At 31.0% G+C, this 22,505-nt stretch overlaps 1 protein-coding gene across 2 annotated transcripts in view; it reads left to right on the plus strand.

Annotated features, from left to right (window-relative positions):
* Nucleotides 1–22,505, plus strand: part of LOC130635644 (sortilin-related receptor-like) — a 67,457-nt gene that overhangs the window by 39,019 nt on the left and 5,933 nt on the right. Inside the window, exons 1-26 of one of the 2 annotated variants that reach the window (XM_057445035.1) lie at nt 1,796–2,124; nt 5,725–6,126; nt 9,069–9,136; nt 9,219–9,280; nt 9,776–9,894; nt 10,507–10,596; nt 11,235–11,392; nt 11,656–11,839; nt 12,945–13,050; nt 13,183–13,256; nt 13,523–13,611; nt 13,990–14,165; nt 14,825–15,020; nt 15,553–15,678; nt 15,814–15,896; nt 16,047–16,238; nt 16,491–16,698; nt 16,870–17,071; nt 17,279–17,465; nt 18,237–18,413; nt 20,037–20,156; nt 20,246–20,368; nt 20,875–21,039; nt 21,170–21,289; nt 21,748–21,861; nt 22,075–22,263. In XM_057445035.1, coding sequence (XP_057301018.1) covers nt 1,858–2,124; nt 5,725–6,126; nt 9,069–9,136; nt 9,219–9,280; nt 9,776–9,894; nt 10,507–10,596; nt 11,235–11,392; nt 11,656–11,839; nt 12,945–13,050; nt 13,183–13,256; nt 13,523–13,611; nt 13,990–14,165; nt 14,825–15,020; nt 15,553–15,678; nt 15,814–15,896; nt 16,047–16,238; nt 16,491–16,698; nt 16,870–17,071; nt 17,279–17,465; nt 18,237–18,413; nt 20,037–20,156; nt 20,246–20,368; nt 20,875–21,039; nt 21,170–21,289; nt 21,748–21,861; nt 22,075–22,263 — 3,997 coding nt within the window. In that variant the 5' untranslated portion in view covers nt 1,796–1,857. Of the gene's footprint in view, nt 1–1,795; nt 2,125–5,724; nt 6,127–9,068; nt 9,137–9,218; nt 9,281–9,775; nt 9,895–10,506; nt 10,597–11,234; nt 11,393–11,655; nt 11,840–12,944; nt 13,051–13,182; nt 13,257–13,522; nt 13,612–13,989; nt 14,166–14,824; nt 15,021–15,552; nt 15,679–15,813; nt 15,897–16,046; nt 16,239–16,490; nt 16,699–16,869; nt 17,072–17,278; nt 17,466–18,236; nt 18,414–20,036; nt 20,157–20,245; nt 20,369–20,874; nt 21,040–21,169; nt 21,290–21,747; nt 21,862–22,074; nt 22,264–22,505 lie in introns of those variants that run through there. The other variant, XM_057445036.1, reaches the window with a different exon arrangement.

The following is a 22,505-nucleotide window of genomic DNA, read 5'->3' on the forward strand; positions in this document are numbered from 1 at the left end:
GGAAAACTTCGCAACGCCCTGTATGGCGCATTTTCACGCTATTTGCTACTAACACCAATTTACGCTTAAGGGCGTTTCACCTCCTCTTTTTTTAATTGTATTCCCTTTGAATTATACATTTTGGTAAGATGTATACATTTATTCCAGGTTGTAGAAAAGAAGACTTATAATATGGTTTTAAGATGTTTTTAACAACTGTCTATTGATGGTTTGTTATTAAATAATGTTATTGTTTAGAAATTGTAAAGATGCTTAGAATTTTGATACTTGCGGTTTTGTAAATATACTTATATTTGATCTGTGCTTGGTTAGTTTACAAAACAAAATTCTCTACTTGTCTGTTTGGGTTGAAAAAACATGACCCCTTTTGCTTTTTTACGCTTCCGTTTTGCTATTTCCGTGTTGTTCTCTTTTTTGCGGTGTTTGTTGTCGTGCATAATGCCAGTTAGTTCCCAGTACTTTTGATGTACTGTATTTTCTTACGGGTTACGAACAGGCTTCAGGACTCATTCGCGCTAAAGATGTCAGAAATAACCTACCTTTCAAAGCATTTCTGCCTTTTCTATTTGCTTCGTGATTTCACGTTACTTAGAGCAGCTTTGTATGAAAAATTAACGAATCTTGAGCACCAACTTTATGGAAAAGTCAATACTCGATAGAACATCCTAGGAACAAGGTTGGTTCCTGATTGCGCGGGAGAACCCATGCTTCATTGCACCAAACCACTTAGCGTGTGCTTACTGTGAAAAATATATTTCCTTTTAATAATTTGTTTTAACATTCTTTCTGCGAAATACTTGCACTCAGTTACAAATATTGTGCCACTAAATTTAACTTGTGATACTTAAAGATAAAAAAAAATCTCGCTTTCATAAATAAGTAGAGAAATGTGATGAAAGTTTTACTATTCGTTCTCATTGTTTCTTGTCCTCTGGGAACGAGGTATGGACATAAATTTTTCTTTCTCTTGCGTCTTAACTAAGTTATATAACGAGAGTTTTTCATGTCTGTTTGCACAACCTTCTTCCCAATCCTCCAATTGATTTTTTAAAAAGAAAATAATGACACAGGATTTCAATACTACATTGTTGATACGAAAGCAGCTGATAAGAAACTTGTGCAACGTCCTGTGGAAAGTTTTTTTTAGAAATATACGCAGTAGTAATAGTTTTCGCTTAGTTTTCGCCTAGACCGATATAAAAATACAAAAAGACCCGCAGGGATAAAGTTAGTGTCCTATTAAAATTGAAGTAATGTGTTCCAAATAGTTTCTCATAACGTTGAACATCGGCCTGTAATCTTCGTTTTTATAATTCTTTCGTTTTTAGAAAGTTTTAGTCCTGCTCTGAGGCCATATGGCCCCAAATAACTTGTGTCAGTAAAAGAGGATAAAAGAGGGTAAAATTTGTTGTTTCCGACCGAAAACGTTTAAATTATATTCTTTCCGCTGTAGAAGATTGTTTCTTTCTAGGTTAGTGTAAATGCAAAAGGAAATATATCCGCTAGAGGACGAAGTTGTCAGCAATTCTGTTCATGTGATGGTGGTGATGAATTATTTAAACGCTTCGGACAAGCTATGTGTTGGAGAGCTGGACTCGCTATTCCAAACTAAATTTTATGACCTGAATATGTTTAAAGAATATTTTTTTCTCCTAAAAATAGACCTTATCACGTTTTTCTATGAATATATGATGAATAAAACTTTGCTAAAAAGTAAAATAGTGAGTACCATACATTTTTAGCCATAACAACCCCTAGTATTTCATATCTACGACGGAGAGTGCAAATAATTCGAGTTCACGGAATGACCATCGGCACAAATGAAATGGGGGAAGTGAAGTGAAACAGGGATAAGGAATGACATTGCTAAAAATGCATTTCGGCAAGCTCTTTCAATTTTATATTTTCGCTCTTACCTTGCTAACACTTACAAGGGTATGCATATGTTCATTATCGGTCAGTAAAAATTTCAAAAACAACTGGAGCGATGGAAATAGAGAAAAGTTTACCATTGAGTTAAACAGGGATGATGATTTTAAGAACTCTGGAAAAAACGCTATTGCACAAAGTTTTCGTCGCTTTATAAGAAGTGCAAGTTATGGAAATTATCCTCATAGAACAGCTGTAAGTATTTTTCATGTACCTAGCTGCTGGCAAGGTACAAAATTTCATGCTGACTGGATAGCTAATGTCAGGTGGTATCGGTGTTTGAGGAGGGTGCCAACTTGCCGGAAACGGCACAAAACCGGCTTTTTGGGCTAGCTTGTCGTTTTTTTAAAAAAGATCCTGCATCCATTTTAAAAATTACATGCTTTTTAAACAAGATTGCCGATTTACTGTGAAAAAGCTTTGTGGCCCCATTAGACAATTTTATTTTTAAAACTAAAAAAAATATTTGGTTGTTAGTAAAGCATCAGTGATTTATCTTAGAACCCTATCGGAACTCATTATGTGAGAACAACACAGAGGTTGTCTATCAAAACAAAAATTGCGTTGGCTAAACATGCTTTTTTAAGTGACAGGAGTGTTCATTAACAGTTTATTAACAGCAGGAAATTGAGCATTGTATCCCAAAAGTCTTGACGAGTAACATACAGTACCGTTTAAATGTAACTTTACATGTGCACGCTAATTATCACCTTTACATGAACCTTCAGTAGCGTCAGAACTTTCGTTTTTATTGTTAACGTATTGTTAAATACCTGAGCTATTTTTGCATGTTGAAAACAATAGAGTTATGTCTCACATGCAAACTTTAATTAGCTCATGTAAACTTCTCGTAACTCATTTTGTATTTAATTGCTACAGCCGTCAAAGGATCAACAGAAAAAAAAAAAAATGTAACAAAACTTTAAGTTTTTATTGTTTCTACTCATGAACGGCAACATATTATCTTTTGTTTTTACATGCGATTTATTATGATACTTTGATAGAATCTGGTGTTTTTGCACGCAATTTTATTGTCTTTCCACAAACCTAAATGTTGTGTTTTATTTAGGGACTGTCTCCACCATCATCATCATCATTCATCATTATTATTGGCTAGCATGGGTTGGACGGGGTATATTAATGACCCTCTTCCAATCTGATCTAGACTGTGTTAGATCTAAACTTAACTTCCTCTGTATCAAGTCTGTCCTTATAACCTTCTGCCAAGTCTTTCTTGGTCTGCCTCTGGGCTTTGCCCCAGGAACTATCAAGTCTCTACACTTTCTTACCCAACTCCATTCTTTCCAAGTACCCCAACCAATTCAATCTTCTTATCTGAATAACATCTTTAATTCTACGGATACTGAGCCTGCTTCTTAGCTCATCTGAACATCCACCTAACCATTCTCACATCATTCCTTTCTAAACGGTCAAGATCTTCCTGCTTCACTGCCCATGTCTCACTACCGTACAACATACAGTACAGTCTGAATGTAATCTACCTGGGACACAAAACTCACATGAATAGTTACACACAACAATAACATTGCGATAGCTTTTGTTTTTTAAGAAAATAATTGCCTCGCTAATAAACAATGACCCCACGCGATCATTTCTATAATCCCGTTTTCATGATTTTTAAACAATCTACGGCGATCTTTTCGCTTTCTACAATGCTGTTTCCGTCATTTTAAACAATCTATGGCGATGTTTTTGCTTGCTAGTATCCTGTTTTCATGATTTTTAAACAATCTACGCCGATGTTTTCGCTTTCTATGATGCTGTTTCCTTCATTTTAAACGATCTACGGCGATGCAGCAAAACGCAACGCAACAAAAATTAATAAAACTTTGGATTCACGAAAATGGCAAATTACTTTATTTTATTCTTCGTCAATTAAGTTTAATTTGATCGATCGAAACTAGTATTCAAAACTACTATTTTTAGCCCCATGCACAAAAATCAAGGCATATGAGTATCGAAACGGTGTTCTCAAAATAGAAATAAAAAAAACAGGTAGCAATGCGCAATTTACAAAGCTATTATAAAAAGTTTTAGTATATTCGCTTTGATTTTACATTCTTCGCATAAATTTGATTGTACATAAAACACGAAATCTTTAACGCTTTACGCATGTTCAACTTTCAATATAGCGTCCGTGATCATTAACCCTTTTAAACAATAGCATGCATGAACATGTAAGCACAAAAAGATTCATCAAGTCTTATTGTTATGACTCGCGCACAACGATAACAATAGAAAGCAATTAAGTTCATGTGTGAAAAAAAGATATACAAAGGTTCTTAATGTAGACATGAGATCGTTACACAACGTAAAACTTCGCGTACATGTAAAGTTACATTTAAGCGGTACTGTAAGGGCATAATATTATTCAAATCTAATCAATTAACACAATAAAAGACATGTAGAAAATAGTATGGCGAACTTACTTGGGTCTTCAGGGGATGATTAGTTTCTGCAATGTGGGAAGGGTGAATCAAGTAGTTTTATCCAAGTGAGAGTAAAGTTATGCGGTATGAATTTAAAAGTAAAAAAACAGCATCGTAGTATAGGCATATAACGTTTTAGGTAAGTTTAACTTAAATGTTGACAAGCTTAAATGGCTTGACACTAGCATAGGGGTGGGCCACATATTAACATGCTCTTAATGTTTTGTATTGATGTTTTTGGGAGGGAGGTATCTTTGACTGCCATGCTCTGTAACCAATAAATATCATTTTTTTATATAACAACAGTATGTGTATAAAAATATACCATCTAAACAAAATCTCTGTAAAAATCATTGTCTGTTTCTGTTGACTGTTTCTAATCTTGATTCTTCAAGTCACCTGGATGCTGCAGACCCAATGCTATACCCAGAACACAATGATTCAGAAAATCAATGATGATAGAGTGATTTTGTAAAGCGAAATACAGCTAGATATAAACAGCCAGATGTTGAAAAGATTTTCTATGTAAAGTGTTTTGAACACCTCTGAGTAAATTGTTAAACGTTAGTGCTAACAACAACTTTGGATTCACAAAATAATTTATTTCCATAATTTATTTGCCACCATCAAAAATATTTTTGTGCCTTGTAATCCTTGCAAAAATGTTTTATAGTCTGTTGTTGGGTTTTTCTCAATGATTTTTCAATCTGCAAAAGTAAACTTGTTTTCATAAAACAACTTCTCACTAATGAGTCTTTTTCTGGGAATTTGTAAACTTGCTGACTCATGTTTTTACTAACCAAAATATTTCGATTATTTCTTTGATAAGAAAGGAAATACTTTGTATACATTTATCGGGTGATTATGATTTTACTGTTAGTGATGTAAAACGGGGAAGGAGGTAATGAGGATAAAATTCTTAATGATAGACATCAAGCATGTGCATATTGATATGTGACTCTCCCCTGTATTATAATTTTCAACCAAAATTTGGGAGTGGAAAATTAAAAATATTTGTGGGTTATAGTTCTTGGTGATTATGATTAAGGAATAGATCTATTTCCAATGTTTAAAAAAGTTCTCAATTTTTTTGTGCATGCACACGCACTCATAATGTTTTTTCAACCTAAACTAATAATCAACTTCACAAAAGAAATGTCTCCATCTTTACATTCATATTGCCTGTAACTTGGAATTTGCACGTTGGTTTGCAATAAAATTTTGTACACAAGATTGTATTAATCACAAATTCCTTTTATCGTGTCCAGCCATGGGATTATTTAGTTTGTATACATTTTGTTCTCTTCAAGTCTCTAAATTTTTTATTTATTATAATTTATTTTAGTATTCTTTCAATGATTCCCATTATGTTGCTGAGGTACACTGGTCTGGTAAAAATAGCTCATCCATCATGGTTCTTATGAAAGACCCATCATCCATGTTGTCACCCCTGAAACCAAGTTATTTCTATGTTTCGAGAGATTATGGTGTCACTTACACAAACTACACAAGTAATTTTACTATGTACAATGGAAGCATAGCGGTCATTACTGATTTTTTCTCAAGCAAAGCTAATAACAAGAAGTATGTATTTGTTGCAAAGTTTCATAAATACATTTTCTATTCAACTGATGAATGCAAGACAATCAGAAGAGTACGGACTTATTTCCATCCAACTGAAATCAAGTATCATCCAGCTTACTCGTATTATATGCTGGCTTATGAAAAAGACATAGGATACAATCGGGTATGATGTATATCTATTTTTATGTTCTTCTTCTTACTTTTATGTTGTTTCCTACAAGATTTAAAACATAAACCTGTAAAATTAATATTGTGAATAGTGGTTTTAACATTTATGACACTTTTTTGACACATTTTTTATGTTTTTGTGAAAAGTATGGACTGTTGATAATGTTATGAAGCGATGTTTTACATGCGTTGAGTAGTGAAGCCTTTCATTGAAAGCATGCATGAAAATTTGATGTCGCTCTTGTGTTATTTTCGCAAATTTTATTTGTGGTCTTAGAAGGTCAATATTCTCACGCAGATGTTCCCTGTAATTTTTAAGAACAAGTGGGATAACTTGTTTGTCAATTATGGTTAATTAATTTTACAAGAATGTTCCTTTAATATATACAAAACAAAATGTTGCTAGATATTTATTCAATTTATTGACCATTACACAAAAAGAAGGCCTGAACAGGTTATCATTAAAAGTGTTTTTAAATTTAAACATATTTTTTTATTCAAAGCAAACATGCAAAGTTTTGTTTATCCAAGACAATAGATTTAAATGCCAGAAGGTTGATTTTAAGCTTGATTTACAACAGTGTTCTCCAAACAACAATTTGTACAAGACCATCACAACAAAAAACCTTGCCTATACGTTAGAATTTTTTCTTGCATTAGCAAGAGTTATGAAAAATCCTCAGCAATGACGTTTTATTTTCAGGGAAAATTCCTTAGATTTAATATTTAAGATGTAACTCAAATGATTTAACCATTTGTTAAAATAAATATAAAAATTTGGTTGAAAAAATGCTTATAAAAGTAAATATCTTATTATCTAACTTTCCAATATTCCTTCTTGCATTTACACAAAAAACTTTTAATATGCTTCTGTTAGACAAAAATATGTGAAAGAATGTCAGCTCAGAATATCCAAAAATAATTCATCTTGTGTCATAAAATAATGTAAACTGATGATTAAATAATTTTGACATTTAGCTGCGTTTTCGAAATAAGAATTCTTATTTTGTGCTAAGCATGAGATAACATGAAACAAAAACTATTAAAAAGGAAAAGAAAAGGGAAAAAAAGGAAATAAAAGAGAAAAAAGGAAGAAATTAGCCTATTTATTTATTTATTTACTAATTAGCCTTATTCGATAATAAAGACAGCAATATATTGTATCAAGTTTTATCTTTTTTGACTAGGAACTGCTTGTTGGCAACAACAAAGTTGGCGCTTAAAAAATTCAAAGATTCAAAAACGTTTCTACTATGAAATAAGTTTAAAAAAAATATCATATAAAAAATATATTTATTTCACAGTTCAAATAAAACTGTAATAAAAAAATAAGAGTTTTTTGCAGTTAAGAATATGAAAAAAAAAAGAAATACATTATTGCAGTTTGTGGTAATGTACAAAACTAGTCGATGACCCATGAAAAAATCTTATGTTTTTTCGCCCTTAAGTGGCTAGAAGCACGTAATGTGGTATGCATTACGTGCTTCTAGCCACTTGCGGTATTTTGCATCACAGACAGGCGTATACAGGTATTATAATATAGATATAAAAATTAAACATTTGATAAGGGGTCATCTACAAAATTCGTAGCAATTCGTATTAAAAAAATTTGTATATGCTATACGAATTTTCTTTTACCATACAGTAATTTAATTCGTATGAAAGTTTTCCAAAATCGTATAAGATTTGTATGAGTTTTAAATTAAATTCGTATGAGTTTTAAAAATTTGTATGAGTTTTAAATTATATTCGTATGAGTTTAAAAAAATTTGTATGAGTTTAAAGAAATTCGTATGAGTTTTAAAAATTTGTATGAGTTTTAAATTAAATTCGTATGAGTTTAAAAAAATTTGTATGAGTTTAAAGAAATTCGTATGAGTTAAATTCGTATGAGTTTTAAATTAAAACAAAAATTCATGAGTTTTTAATTAGATGCGTATGTTTTTTTGAAAAAAAAAACTTTGTTTGAGATTTTATTAAATTCGTATATGAGTTTTTTTAAAAAAAATTGTTTGAGTTTTTATAATTCAATGTGTATGGTTTTTTCATTTAATTCGCATGGGTAAGAAAAAAATATCTTATATACATACAGCACAGTTCAGAGTGTACTCGTACGCTTAAGTTTCACACCTTTTTCTCAGAGGCGGTAGTTGTTTATCTTTTGTTCTTATTAATTATCTTGTGAATCTTGTAAGTCCTTAACTTGTGCGTAATAAACTAAAGATTCTTGGTTTATTTAAGAACGAAAAGCGCCGATAGGAATCCTTTTTTAGATCGCGTTTTCAAATTTTAAAAACGAAGATTGGCATTAGAAATGATTCGTTAGATTGCATTTCTCAATTTTAAGAACGAAAAGCTGCGATAGAAATACTTTTTTAGATCGTGTTTTTAAAAATTTAAAAACGAAGAATGGCAATAGAAATGCTTCGCTAGATCGTGTTTTAAAATTTTAAGCACGAAAAGCAGCGAGAGATAATTATTTAATTTTACATTATATATAAGTTTAAATCATTTTGTTTATAAGTACATTCGCACAAACAGCGTTTGTTTCTAAGTTCTGATCATTTGAAGTAATAGGAACGGCGTTGGTATTGAAATATTTTAATAATTCGTATGAATATTCGTTTAGGTAAGAATATAATTCGTACCACACTTCGTATGGAAATTGTATAAAGTTCGTATAGGATTTTTTAAAAATCGCATAACTAATTAACACTACACGAATTGTATACGATTTTTATACGAATTATAAGGAATTAAATTCATCTAATTTCGTATAAAATGTCATACGAAATTTGTAGATGACCCCTAAGCAGCAAGCAAATATACTTGTAGTAAGTGCTAATAATAATTTCAATTGTGCATCATAATAGCTAATAGTTCATAACTTTCCTAGGCTGTTTTGCTTTTTTCATTTAATATTTTTTTCTGTTGTAGCTCTATGCATCTACAAATAATGGTCGATACTGGAGATCAAAATCACAGAATGTTAAAAGTTATTACTGGTATGTCATTTGTATCAACAAAAGTTAAGAACAGACAGATTGCAATGACCCCAAAGTTTTAATAAATGCTCTCTGTGTTTAGGTCTTACAACCCACCACATGATTATGGTTCATATTTTTATTTTCTCAGAGAGCGGTGGTATTGTAAGTAATTGTATACTTTGGGTAATCTCTAGTCAAAATAAAAAAGAATCATTTTTTTTAAGAAATTGTGTAAACATGTATTCCATACTACAGAAATGTGTTTATGCCAAATTTTTTTTAAAAAACGATATCTTTTTATTAACTACTCATTACCTCTAACTCATAATTCTGTTAATTTTTTTTTGTATTTCAGATAAGTTTTAATTGGAAAAATAGTAAAATAAATCAATAATCAAAACTCTGCTTAATACGCTTCATTAAACATTTTAAGTTTTTGCAAGCCTTCGAGGTGCTAAATAGAGAAAATTCTACCCTTGTTTCAGTAACAAAGATTTTGGTATAATATTTGTGTACAGTTAAGATAATATTCTTTGAACAAAAGTTTAAAATTTTCTGATTTTCATGAATAACATTAAGACAGCGTATGTAATTTTACTCTAAATTAAAATGGTTGATGTATATAATAAGAATAAACTTATTGTTTATTTATTTTAGACTATGGTAACATTGTTCAAAAAGCATCACCTTGGCGCTACTATTCATATTCCTCTACAGTGGCCTACCATGTTGTTGATTTTGAATTGGTTAACCAGTACATGTTTATAACTAAAAACGTAAGTTTTTCTAATTTGGAAACCATTGATGTTTACAGATCATTTTTTCTGACATTTCTTTGTGTTTTTTTTTTACATTTAATTAAATATTTTTTAGTAATAAAACTATTTCTAGCAAAATGACAGAGAGAGATGGGCGGGTAGGCGGGCGGGCGGGCAGACAGGCAGACAGACAGACAGACAGACAGACAGACAGACAGACAGACAGACAGACAGACAGACAGACAGACAGACAGACAGACAGACAGACAGACACAAATTCTTAAAAGGATGACTTTGTATAAATAAAATCAAAGAACGTAAAGTAAATTAAGCCAGTTGCAACAACAATGTTCTTGGACAAATATTTCATCATAAAACATGTTGACATCCACCTTTAACTTTTTAAACTTTTAAACACTTAAATAGTGGCTTAATCTAATTTTTACAGTTTACATTTTTATGGTTATGAACAAAGTAAACCTGACTTGTATTTTTTGTTGATTTTAAATGACACAATGATATGCAGATCAATAATTAAGAACAGCTGTAAGTTCTTTGTAATTAAATATGCCATAGTCAGTACTTTTATTTTCCTTCAAAATAGCTGTTGTGGTTCATATTTTTATTTAGAGTTCCATTGATGGCATAAAGAACTTGTATGTATCTGTTAATCGAGGGAGTTTTAAAAACACAACGTTTCCGCATCAGACCAATACTACGGTGTGTATTTGTGGTCTTCGTTTTTCATTTGAAATCCTTTGCCATTAATGATTATAATGTATGCTTTATGTAACGAATATCTAACTTTATAGTATTTGACAGTGTATTAAAATAAAACCACAATGTAATGGAATCTTCGATTCTCCTTCGTCTCTTTATTTTTTCTAAATACTTAGCTGTAGAAGATAAAATATTAGGAAATGTAGAAGAGAACTTGAAACCCTAATTGTTAGATTTTACTGAGAAGGATATTAAAGATGTATGGTAACACATCACAAAAAATCCTGTTTTTTTTTAAATTGGACATAATATTAAAAAAATATTTTTCCTATGTATGTCACAAGACAAAATAGAAATTGCGAAATACAAGCTTTCTGATGTAGAGTAGGCAGATGTCATTTATTGTCAACAATTTTTGCAGGTTCTAAATAAATTGGATTGGAAAGGCTGAATTATATTTGTGTATTAAATGAGAATCGTTGAGTTTCGCCTTTCTGATTTTTTAAACCAGTGTTCTGTATATTTGTTGAAATATCATTGTATATTTTATAGCTTGCTTATTAAAAGCTGAACCAAAACTAAAAATGGATGTAATGGTTTTGTATTATTTTAATTTTGTTAAAATGATGTGTATTTAGAGCTTCATAATTGCAGATGCTACCGAGAATGAAACAATGGTAGCGGTAAATCATAATGGTAGAGCCAATCTGTACATTTCAGATCGAGCAGGCCTGGTATACACCTTGTCATTGCCTGGAATTTTATATTTCAAGAAATCGGATAACAATCCATCAAGGTAATTGGTTTAATTTGTGACAAATCTAGTTGTTCATAATTTAAAACACCTGTTTAACCGCTCCTTAATTCGTGTTGTGATGCAACAATTGCCAATGCAGAAGCCAAAATTCATCAAAAAAGGTGGTTTAGATCAAATTTTAAAAAGAGTTAAAGTTCAGGATAAATATTTATTCCACAGTTGTTTTGATCCAGCAATTGCATTGCCTTAACAGTTTTCCCTGAAAAAGATTAAAAGTGCATTTTCATAATTTGTTTTTTTAGATATCGTTATTTTACACATGATTTTGTTGATCTTCATCGAGTTGAAGGTATTTCTGGGGTATACATTGCCACTAACCTAACAAAGGGTCCACCAGGGCAAAGACATCTTCGCAGTATGATTACATTTGATAAAGGTGGAGAATGGTCATTGATACCGGCACCGGAGTCCAACTGCAGCATAAAGGTTTGTATAATCGACTTTTCTTAAAGAGAGGATAAGAAAAAAAAAGTATGTTTTTGGGCATAAGGCTGGACTTAAAAATATTTATATTTGTAGTCACCCAAACTAGTTATTAAAAAAATGTTGACTAAAACTTTTTTTACCTTACAGTGCAAAAAAAAAAACAAATTTAATAGATAATCTTTTTTCGCATACATAAAAAAATTCATTAATACAAAAAGATAATTTTTATATAGTTCCTGATCCTTCTGATTTGTGGGTGTTTGTATTGTGGCAGTATATTCATATCACAACATTAATTTTGTTGAATTAAAAAAAAAAAATAATAGAAAATTAAGTGTCAGACATTTTAAAATTTGATTAGCATTCAAAAGCATTTGGTTTTAATCTTATTTGCACCTTTACCTTAAGGTTGTCACACTGCTCTTAAAAATTCAATTTGCTGAATATGATTAGAATAATGGAAATATTAAAACAAAGAAATATCTCTGCAGTTTTGGTGTAAAGTGTAAAATCATTATAGGAGTACTGTGTATCACGAAACACATGTTGCGCAACCAAATGGCTCAAAAGATGCTATTCGAATTTTTTGTTGTGCAACAGTTACAGATTTTATTAAAGGCCATGTTTAAGGTTATGTACATGATCACATTCACAGTCAATGTACAATTACTTGGGTGCTGTTTTAATTTGTTATATTCGCTATTTTTATTGCGTTTTATTAAGTATAGTCCCTGGAATTATATCTAATGAAAATTGGAAAAGAATTACATTAAAACTTGACTAAACAGTTTGCCGTTGAAATACCCACTGAGGCAACCGCAAATGTAGATTACTAGGTCTAGTCTAAACTTGCATAAAGAATTTTACATTTACTTTTTGTTACATTTTAATTTAATCATCAGAACTTAAAAAATAATTTAATTTAAAAAACAATAAATTGAGCATTGAATTCTTGATAAATAAAGATGTGTATTAACTTCTTCAAGATCATTCACATATATCCCCTTTTAAAAAAAAATCAAATCCGTAAAAGTTAAGTGTAAAATTGTAAGACTGCACAGATTGTGACTGGAAAAAAAACCCCTTCAAACTATATTATTTACAGGCTGGTTGCTCTCTTCATTTATCGCAAGAATATGGGTTACATACTTACACTCGTTTTACACCTATCTACTCAAAAGCATCTGCTCCTGGTTTTATTTTTGCAACAGGTATGTTTAGTGAATATATAACAAAAATTATTTCAATTATGTTATGTTTTTTTTCAAAAACTATTTTAAAAATGTGTTGTCAATGTTTTATATTTCATTATGCATGTCTTTTGTTTATTGTATGTATCTCAGGTAATGCAGGTCAAAATTTGAACAACAAACCTAGTCTGTATTTCTCCCGTGATGCTGGCTTAACATGGAAAAAGGTTATTTTTAATTTTTAAATTTTTTTATCTTTTTTGTGCACACTATTTTTACTTTTACTTATATAGCCTTTTCTTCATAACTTTCTTTGTATTAAAAAGCAATGTTACATTGTTTTTTTTTTAACTCCTTACTTTTACTAGGTGCGAAGATGATGTTTTTGTCTGCAACTTGTGCTAAAACATGTTCATAGCGTTTAATGCACTTATAATAAAGTACACAATCTATGTTAACTTTAATAATAATAAATATGCTGGTTCTGTTTTAGGCTTTTTCTGGCAACTATTATTATGGATTTGTTGATCACGGTGGTGTAATTGTAGCTGTGGAGAAGTATGGTTTTGCTCGATATTTGAGGTATGTGTTAAACTAAAAGTTGCTTTTGACTGCTTCTTCATTGCAGAGAAAAGATGTTTGAACATAGTTTTAGGTTCTTCTATCCAGAGTAAACAGTTTTTTGTTCAGTTATTCTTACGGTAGTAGGTGAACAACTAGAAATATCAGTGTGAGAAAAACCTTTAAACTTGATAGTGATTTTCTAAACGGAGGAACTTTAGTTAAATAAACAGTTTTTTGATTATAGTATCTATTTTAAAAACAAATAAATGTTAACATTAGTTTAAAGTAAAAAAGATTGCAGTTTTAAGTGTAGAAATTAAATTGCAGAGTTTCTTTTCTTGTTCACTACTAGACTAGTGCCTAAAAACTTATCATGTAACCCTTTTAATTATACAGATATAGTTGGAATGAAGGAAACAGTTGGTCATACTACCAATTCAGCAGTTCTCCGATGAGAATTTATGGATTATTGACTGAACCTGGCGAGAAAACAACAGTATTTACATTGTTTGGTTCATACTCTGGCGCACATTCTTGGGTGCTTATTCAAGTTAACATGTCTGCTGTACTTGGTGAGAGTAATCATTTTCTTTCTTTATGAAATAAAACAAAGTATTTCTTCTATTTGTGGGAATTAAGCCTTAAATTATTATCAAGGAGAAACCTTTTGGTAATGTAGCTAAAATAAGTACCATTAAGTAACTGCAAAAATCTAATTTAGCCCTTAATTATTTTGTGAACTTAAGCATATTGTCATCTAAATAAACAACAATAAATGAAGTTTAACTTCTGTAGTTTTTTATTATTATTATTTTCTAACCTTTTGAACCTTTAAATAATTGACTTGTAACAATCATAAATAAAATATAATTATTGTGATTCTTTTTTCCATTTTAAAATCATTTTGAACCATTGGAATTAAGCTTGTGATAACTTTGTGCAGAAGGCAATTTATCACTCTTAATTTTTTATCCCTAATCTATATGGCGAAAATTTTTTCGCTTTTATAAATTTTTCATTAAAATTTAATCTCAATTTGCACCATGTAATTACTACTATATATATACTTATAATTTGCTTTTTTTCAAGATAATACACTTTAAGATATAGATAATTGCCTTCTGTTTTCCAACAAGCGAGCAACTTTAATTAATTACTCAAGTGTTTTGCAAAACAGACCTGTACCACTACCACCTAACTGCATACTTACTAAGGTTTTCTAATGCTGTAGGCCCGTCGTGTAATAAAAATACGGATTATAAACAGTGGGAAGTAACTGACCAAAGAAATGATTCTGAACATTGTCTGCTGGGCAAAAAACAAGTTTTTGAGCGTCGAGACCCTACAAAACGTTGTTATAATGGCTATAATTATGACCGTGCAATATCATCTGCTCCATGCTTATGCACAAGAGAGGATTTCATGTGGTAAGAAAAAAATCTATTTTATTATTTTGTTGTATTATTATAGACAAAACCTTTTTTGGTTTCACATTAGGCAATGCCATAAAAAGGGATGAGTTTCTTGAGGGCTTCATAATCTGCAAAGTCATTTTTTTGTATGTGCAATGTAAAAGATATTTACATGTCTATACCTTTTGTCAAATAAAATAATCACGCTTTTTATTAGAAATCTGAGATTTGATTTAAAAAATAAACAAATGATAAATTTAGAAAGTTAGATGACTTAGGTTTGAATTAACAAGCAACCTAAGTTTTTCACTTGTAATTGTTTAATGCTCAAAGCTTTGACCTGTTTTTGTAATTTACTATGATGATTTCGTTGTAGATCGAAACATTAGTATAGTCTTCGGCAAAAAAGTTTGTTGTTGTTGTGATTATGTGAAACGTCAAATATTTTTTGACGCAGTATATTTGTTCAGGATTATTTTTATCTTATTCTAAATCATTTTATTTTTAAGAACTTTCCATCTAACATTACAAAAAACCTATTATTTAGTGATTATGGTTATGAGGAGCAATGGATTGATTGGTTCCGAACAAAATGTGTCAAATCTGGTAGCTCTGGCTCTTCTACTGTTCCACCATGGTGTACACCAGGAAAGACTTACAATACCTCATCTGGGTAGGTAGAGTGCTCAATATAGTAATTCTTGCAGCTTGTAACATTGCAAATATATCAATGGAGTTACCATTGTGCAGTGAAGTAATTCCTCCTTTTACACAAACAATGGCTTTTACATTTTTTATACATTTTTAGCTATCGAAAAATACCTGGTGATTCTTGTTTTGGTAGTTTTGGTTTGGACTACTCTCCACAAATACATATCTGTCCTATTAAAAGTATGTTTTTTTTCTTGTCTGCATAGAAACGTTTTTTCTTAATGTTTTATTCAAATAATTAGCACTTTGCCTATATTAGCCATATTTGTTGCAAGTTGTATAAATTCTATTATCGTGTTTTTTTACTTATATCTTTTATCTTTGTTGTAGAAGCTGATGATGTTCTGTTTTATTCAAGACGAAGAAGTATAGTTCGTTATGACCTCAAAACAGCAGAGTCCATAACATTTGAGCTCAATGGTCTACGAAATGTAATTGCGATGGACATGGACTATTTAAATAATATACTGTTTTATGCTGATATAAATGTAGATACCATTACTAAAATGGATTTAACAAACGGTTTGTTTTTATGAATTCAAATTTTTTTCTATAGAATTTTTTCCACTTGTAATTTTGGCTATATTGAAAAGAACTTGTGAAAATATCTAGGCTTCATCTTTTATTTTTGAAATTTCTCTGAATTCCTTGAAGAACCTGTAAAACTGTTTTCGGGAGTTCAGAGATATGATCAATAACATGGACAGATATCATCAGGTTAAAGTTGTTATATAACCTAGTTTTTACATTGAACTACCGTTATTTTTTTAACAGGAAACGTCACCACGCTGCTTGGGTTTAATGAAAGTAGAATTCATATCGAATCCCTGGCTTACGATTGGATGGGGCACAACTTATATTTCTGTGACTCTGGCTCAGCAGAAATCGGGATAATCAATACTACAGGAAAGCACCGAAAGATTTTAATTGGTAGTAGCGTACTTGGAAAGCCAAGAGCTATGGCTGTTCATCCTGCAAAAGGGTATAGAAAATTATTTTTATTAAGTTTTATTGTTTAAACATGTTGGTGTATTTCTATATTTTATACAAAATTTTTTATCTGCAACTTCCTGTCATTTTTAAATTTTTACGTGTTCTTTTGTTATTCTAAGGGAATTAATTTAAACTAATTTGAAATATTACTGTTCTGTAGATTAATGTTTTGGACAGACTGGGGCATTAATCCAAAAATTGCTAAGGCTAACATGGATGGTTCTGCCATAACCAATCTTGTTACCAGCACTATAAAATGGCCTAACGGAATAACAGTGGATTATGAAGAGAATTATGTTTATTGGGTTGATGCTGGGGTGGATCGTATTGAAAGAATCACCATCACTGGGAACAATAGAAAGGTTTTGTAAATTTCTTTCTTTTTAAATTAGGTTGATAGATTACAATATGTTTTTGTGGACCTAAAAATTTCCATTATAATCTATTGTATCATTTAGAATGCTTAAAGTTTTAAACTGGAAGAAATTTTAAAAGTAGAAAGAACAATAATTTTTTTCATGTGTTTAAACAGTATTAAAATTTGAAACATATTGTGAATAATGTTCCAGGTTTTGCGTTCATATGGAGTAAGTCGTCCGTATGCTATCACAGTATATGGGAATTATATTTATTGGATTGACTGGAGTACAAGAGCCATAACGAGAATGTTAAAAAGCTCAGGCAATGGATATTCACGTGTTATCCCATATGTTTACAATGTGATGGATGTAAAGGCTTTTAATCCAAAACGTCAAGGTGACAATTTTTTTAAGTTGATGTATCTGTTAGTGGTTAGGATGGTTATAAAGAGCAATGTTGTTCACTCAACTGAAATGTAAAATGTTTACAGAGCTTTTACAACAAGTCTAGCAGTTGAAAAAAAGAACCCATTTAAATTTGAAGAATGTTGGTCTTTATTTTTTTTGTATAGCAAAGATTAGTAAAACATGTACCATTTCTCAAACTGCTTTCTATCATCTCTAACTCCTTTCGTGTTTTTGAATAAATCAGAAGAAGTCGTTTTTTTCGACATTTTATAGACAATGCAAGGAGCAAGTAAATTTAACAAATAATCATTTTGGCATTCTTTCTATAAGCTCTATCAAGTAGTAAAATTATTTTTTTTGGCAAAGTGGCTTTTCAGGTGAAAAGTAGTAAGCAGGTTAAGTTTCGTTGTTTTGATCTTTAAGATACACTTCTACAAGACATTTTAGAAGAAAAAGACCAATTTTCTAATATTATGTTTAGAGAATGTTAGCGAAGGTCAGAGTTTGTACCCCTAGTATGCATGGTTCTTCCCTTTCATTTACTGGACTATCTACAGTTCATATCTTAAATAATTTATATGTCACATGTATTTAAAGTTAGGAAAAGATCGACTTTTTTGGGTAGTTGCTAAGTTACACTCTGTCGCAACCCCCACTTCCCTTTTGCTTCCCAGCAAAACTTCGCCTATGCTTGCACAATATTGAAATTTGGAAATACATCATTTCATTTGTGTTTATTTTATTAGCATAATTTTTTTAGCGGCACGTGGAAGCAATTACAAATGTCCAAATCCTGCCTGTCAGTTCTTCTGCTTACCAAAAGAAACTGCTCCATATTACACTTGTGAATGCCCTGATAACTTGGTAAAGGCGAACAATACTTGTAAGTGTAAAAGTGCAAACGAAGTATTAGGTGATGATGGAGAATGCAAGCCTAGTAAGTTGTTACCGTTAGTCTATCTGAGTATTTAAACATACATGACCGAATAAACCTACATGTTAATTTTGCGTCTACATAATTACATACAATGCGTCTACATAATTAACATAATTAACGCAAATTTCCACTTAAATTATTCAATTTTTTATTCGAAAACATAGCTGGGTTGTCAGATTTTTTTTTATTTTTTTTTTTACAGCAGATACATTGTAAAAATCTTTTCCAGTGTTAACAATTTTCTGTATTGTTTGCTTCGTTCTGAAAGGAAAAATGACTTAATGTTTTTAGCAATCTCAGACTTCAGGCGGAAATACACGATGCATTTAAACGGAAGGTTTAAACCTAACGAGTGAGTCATAGGTCAAAACAGATTGTGGTTGACATCATGTATCACTCTCGAAATATTATGCAAAATACAGTTGAAAACAAGATAGTAGTAAAAATACAATAAATAACAATCCAGAAAAACAAGAGAAAATGGCGAAAGCGAAGAAAGAGAATTTAAAAAGGATTTTGTTGAGAAATGGCACGAACTAACATGGTCTGTGGGATGTAACATTGGCGTCCTATGAAGACAGAGACGAGAAAAAGCTTTATGCCAGAACTAAGCACTTCATCAAAAACATTTAGACTCTTCTCAAAAACTTTTCGTCTTTAAACTGATCTTATGTATGAAATTCACGTAGAAATGTGGATGTTACACCAAGATTTTCCCTTTGTTTTAGCCAAGGTTTTACCCATATGGATCTCTTCCTTTTCTTTTTTAAAAAAATGTTGGCTATGATAATTGCGGAGGCAGTAACTGTAGCGGCACGTTTTTTCATTTTGCTTGCCACGATTCAAAGACTTTTGAAGCAAGTACGCCTAAACGCATTACGTGTAGAAAAGAAATCTTTCACAAAGTTTCCCTACAGGTTATCCGTCAGGCTTTCACCTTCCGTTTAAACAGATCGTGTGTTTCAGCTTTTACACTGTTTTGAGTTTCCAAATAATTTGAATATTTTTAATCAATTAAAACACTTTTAACTTTGTGATTAAAGTAAAATGTGAGATTGATGTGCTGGGAAAAAACGAATTTTAGCATGCTTAATAAAAAAATAAAATAAAAAATTATAAATAATATATATATATATATATATATATTAACTGTAATTAATAAAGTAAATTGAACATATGATATTTTTCGTCCATTTTTAAGCTCAATCCAGTGGCCTAAGTACTTTTTATGAAGTCAACAGTTTTACTTTTCAGAAGTTGATTTTCATATATTTTATTCTGAAAAATACGCCACGGCTAGCTAAAGAACTTGAAAACCATCTTAAAGTTTAAATGGACACAAATGTAAAGGAACCTCCCTTGGGTTATTGCATGGGCTATTTATACAGTTTAAACATTTCTACCTCATGAAATCCACCTCTCTTTTTCGCATATCTGAAACCTAACTGAGTAAACATTGCATATCTAAAAAGCCTAAAAATAAACTTTTTTACATATCTAAAGCCTCAATACATACACCTCAAATACACCAAAAATCTTCGACTCTGTCATATGCTTTAAATATGCAAAAGCATATGACAGAGTCGAAGATTTCTAACGTTGTTGTTTCTTTTTTTTATTTAGAAACTGGTCAAAGCTGCAATGCTTACCAATTTCAGTGTGGCAGTGGAGAGTGTGTTCCAAGACACTGGAAGTGTGACAAAGATAAAGATTGCTCAGATGGGTCTGACGAAAACGATTGTGGTATATTATCATTCCAATTAATACTATTGTTTTGTGGTTATCTAATACTTTGTGATAAATATTTTGAGGGTTTTTATTTAAAATTTTAGCCGTAACAACTTGTCGTGTTGATCAGTTTACTTGTGCCAACAAACGTTGTATACTAAAGTCATGGAAGTGTGATGGTGATAATGATTGTGGAGATCACAGTGATGAATCGCAGTGCAGCCAAGGTATGTTATGATATGATTGACTGTAGCCGAAATATGTTACGATACAATTGGTTGTAGCCAAAGTGTGTTATGATAGGATTGGTTGTAGCCAAGATATGTTATGATTTGATTGACTGTAGTCAAAATATGTTATGATACGATTGGTTGTAGCTAAAGTATGTTATGATACGATTGGTTGTAGCCAAGATGTGTTATAATGTAATAGGTTGGTTTTTAAACAAGCTAGTTATGCCACCCATTTGAAGTAAGGGAAAAAGAAAAAAAGTTTTGTTTACTTTTAATTTCCCAGCGTCAGGAACTCGTAAGTTGATGAGTTTAATTAAAAGAGTTTTTATTTGAATCGACTTCGCTTGATCTTCAGTCCATGCTATGTTATTCTAGTTACATTTTTTGAATAATTGTAGTCTTAGGGAAAGGTTAATGATAATTTAAAGTGATAAAAACAAGTGATAAAAACTCATTTGAAAAAGCTTTCTGTGGAAACGGTTACACTTATTCTGCTCTAGTTACGTGCGGATCACGACAATTTAAATGTCGAAATGGTCGTTGCATATCAAAGTCGTGGAAATGTGACGGTGATAACGACTGCTCTGATTGGTCTGATGAGCAAGATTGTGGACATACAACTCTACCAACAACATCACGTTCGTCACACCGACCGTATTCAACTGGTTTGTTGTTTTTATTTATTTATTTATTTATTTATTGATTGATTGATTGATTTCATTTATTCATTTATTCGTTTATTCATTTATTCATTTTGCTGTAACAGAAAATAAGATTAAATATTATTGTTTGTAGCAAAACCTTGCAGCAGTAAGGAATTCAAATGTCATTTTGATGGACACTGCATCCCTTTAAAGAACAAGTGCGATAGTATTAATGACTGTGGTGATTATTCTGATGAAAAAAATTGTAGTTGTAAGTCATGAAGAATTTTAATTAATTTTTTTATATCAGAGAAACAAAAAGATATGTATTCACAAAACCTGATGTGGATTTAGAAGGGGGAGGTTGTTAGGGAAAATTCTCAAAAGACAAAGACAAAACTTGTTTAAGACACATTTATTTTTAAAATCGTTTAACTCGTGTTTACCTAAAAGCAGAGGCTGGTCAAAACATAGAAATTTATTCATTCGTTCATTTGTTCTTTAGTTTTTGGTCTGTTTTTGTGGGTGAAGTTTAAACCATCTCACAAGTAAAACTTATCCATTTTTATTTGTAGTTTTAAAGTTTTAATCAGTAAGAAGTACTACTTTAACAAAAACATATAAATGATAGATAACGTGTGTATATATTTCACTTTTTGTCAAACTGTGTTATGGTAACGTGCCGTATGCTAGCTCTTGTGTTTGCTTTACATTTGCTCTACATTTTAGCTGTAACTTGTGCTAAGGGAGAATTCAAGTGTTTATTAGATCAAAAATGTATTTTCGGCCAGTACAGATGTAATGGATACAAAGACTGCGATGATTGGTCAGATGAGAAGGGTTGTATGTATATTTAATGTTCTTAGGTTTTATATGCTAATGACAATTTTTAATGAATGAGACGGATAAACAGAAGTTTTTCTCCTTTTGTTCCTAACCTTGGCTTGAATATGCTTAAGCTTTTTGTTAACATACCAGTTGAATTTTTTGTAGCCGGTACTATTTAACTGCCTTATATAAATAAAAAAATTTATCATGTCTATATTTTCTGAATAGGTCCTGTTACTACTCGGAGGACGTTTTCAACCAAATTTTATTGTCCCCCTCCCTTCATGGCGTGTAAAGATCGTAGTGGTTGTTACAACAATGAATCTCGATGTGATGGCAGTCGATATTGCAAAGATGGATCAGACGAGAAAGGTTGTCCAAAGACTAGTCCGAAGACTAAGCCGACTCAGAAGCCAGGTAGGCGGAGTTCAGTTAGTATCTAAGAACCACGTTTGCAGTCTTTGTTGGATATGTATGAAAGAAAGTAGATCATCTGATATTTATGAACCGTTTGAAACTAGATAAATTCAATTATTGTTTTATATAAGAAATTCTACAACAAACAACATATCCAGGTAAAAGTCCAAACCACGCACTCTTAACATGTTACCATATTATGTTTAAGAGCTGATAAATTCAATTGCCCTTATAGCTTTCAT

The sequence above is a fragment of the Hydractinia symbiolongicarpus genome, chromosome 3 (assembly GCF_029227915.1).
Source record: "Hydractinia symbiolongicarpus strain clone_291-10 chromosome 3, HSymV2.1, whole genome shotgun sequence".
In the NCBI taxonomy this organism is placed as follows: domain Eukaryota; kingdom Metazoa; phylum Cnidaria; class Hydrozoa; order Anthoathecata; family Hydractiniidae; genus Hydractinia; species Hydractinia symbiolongicarpus.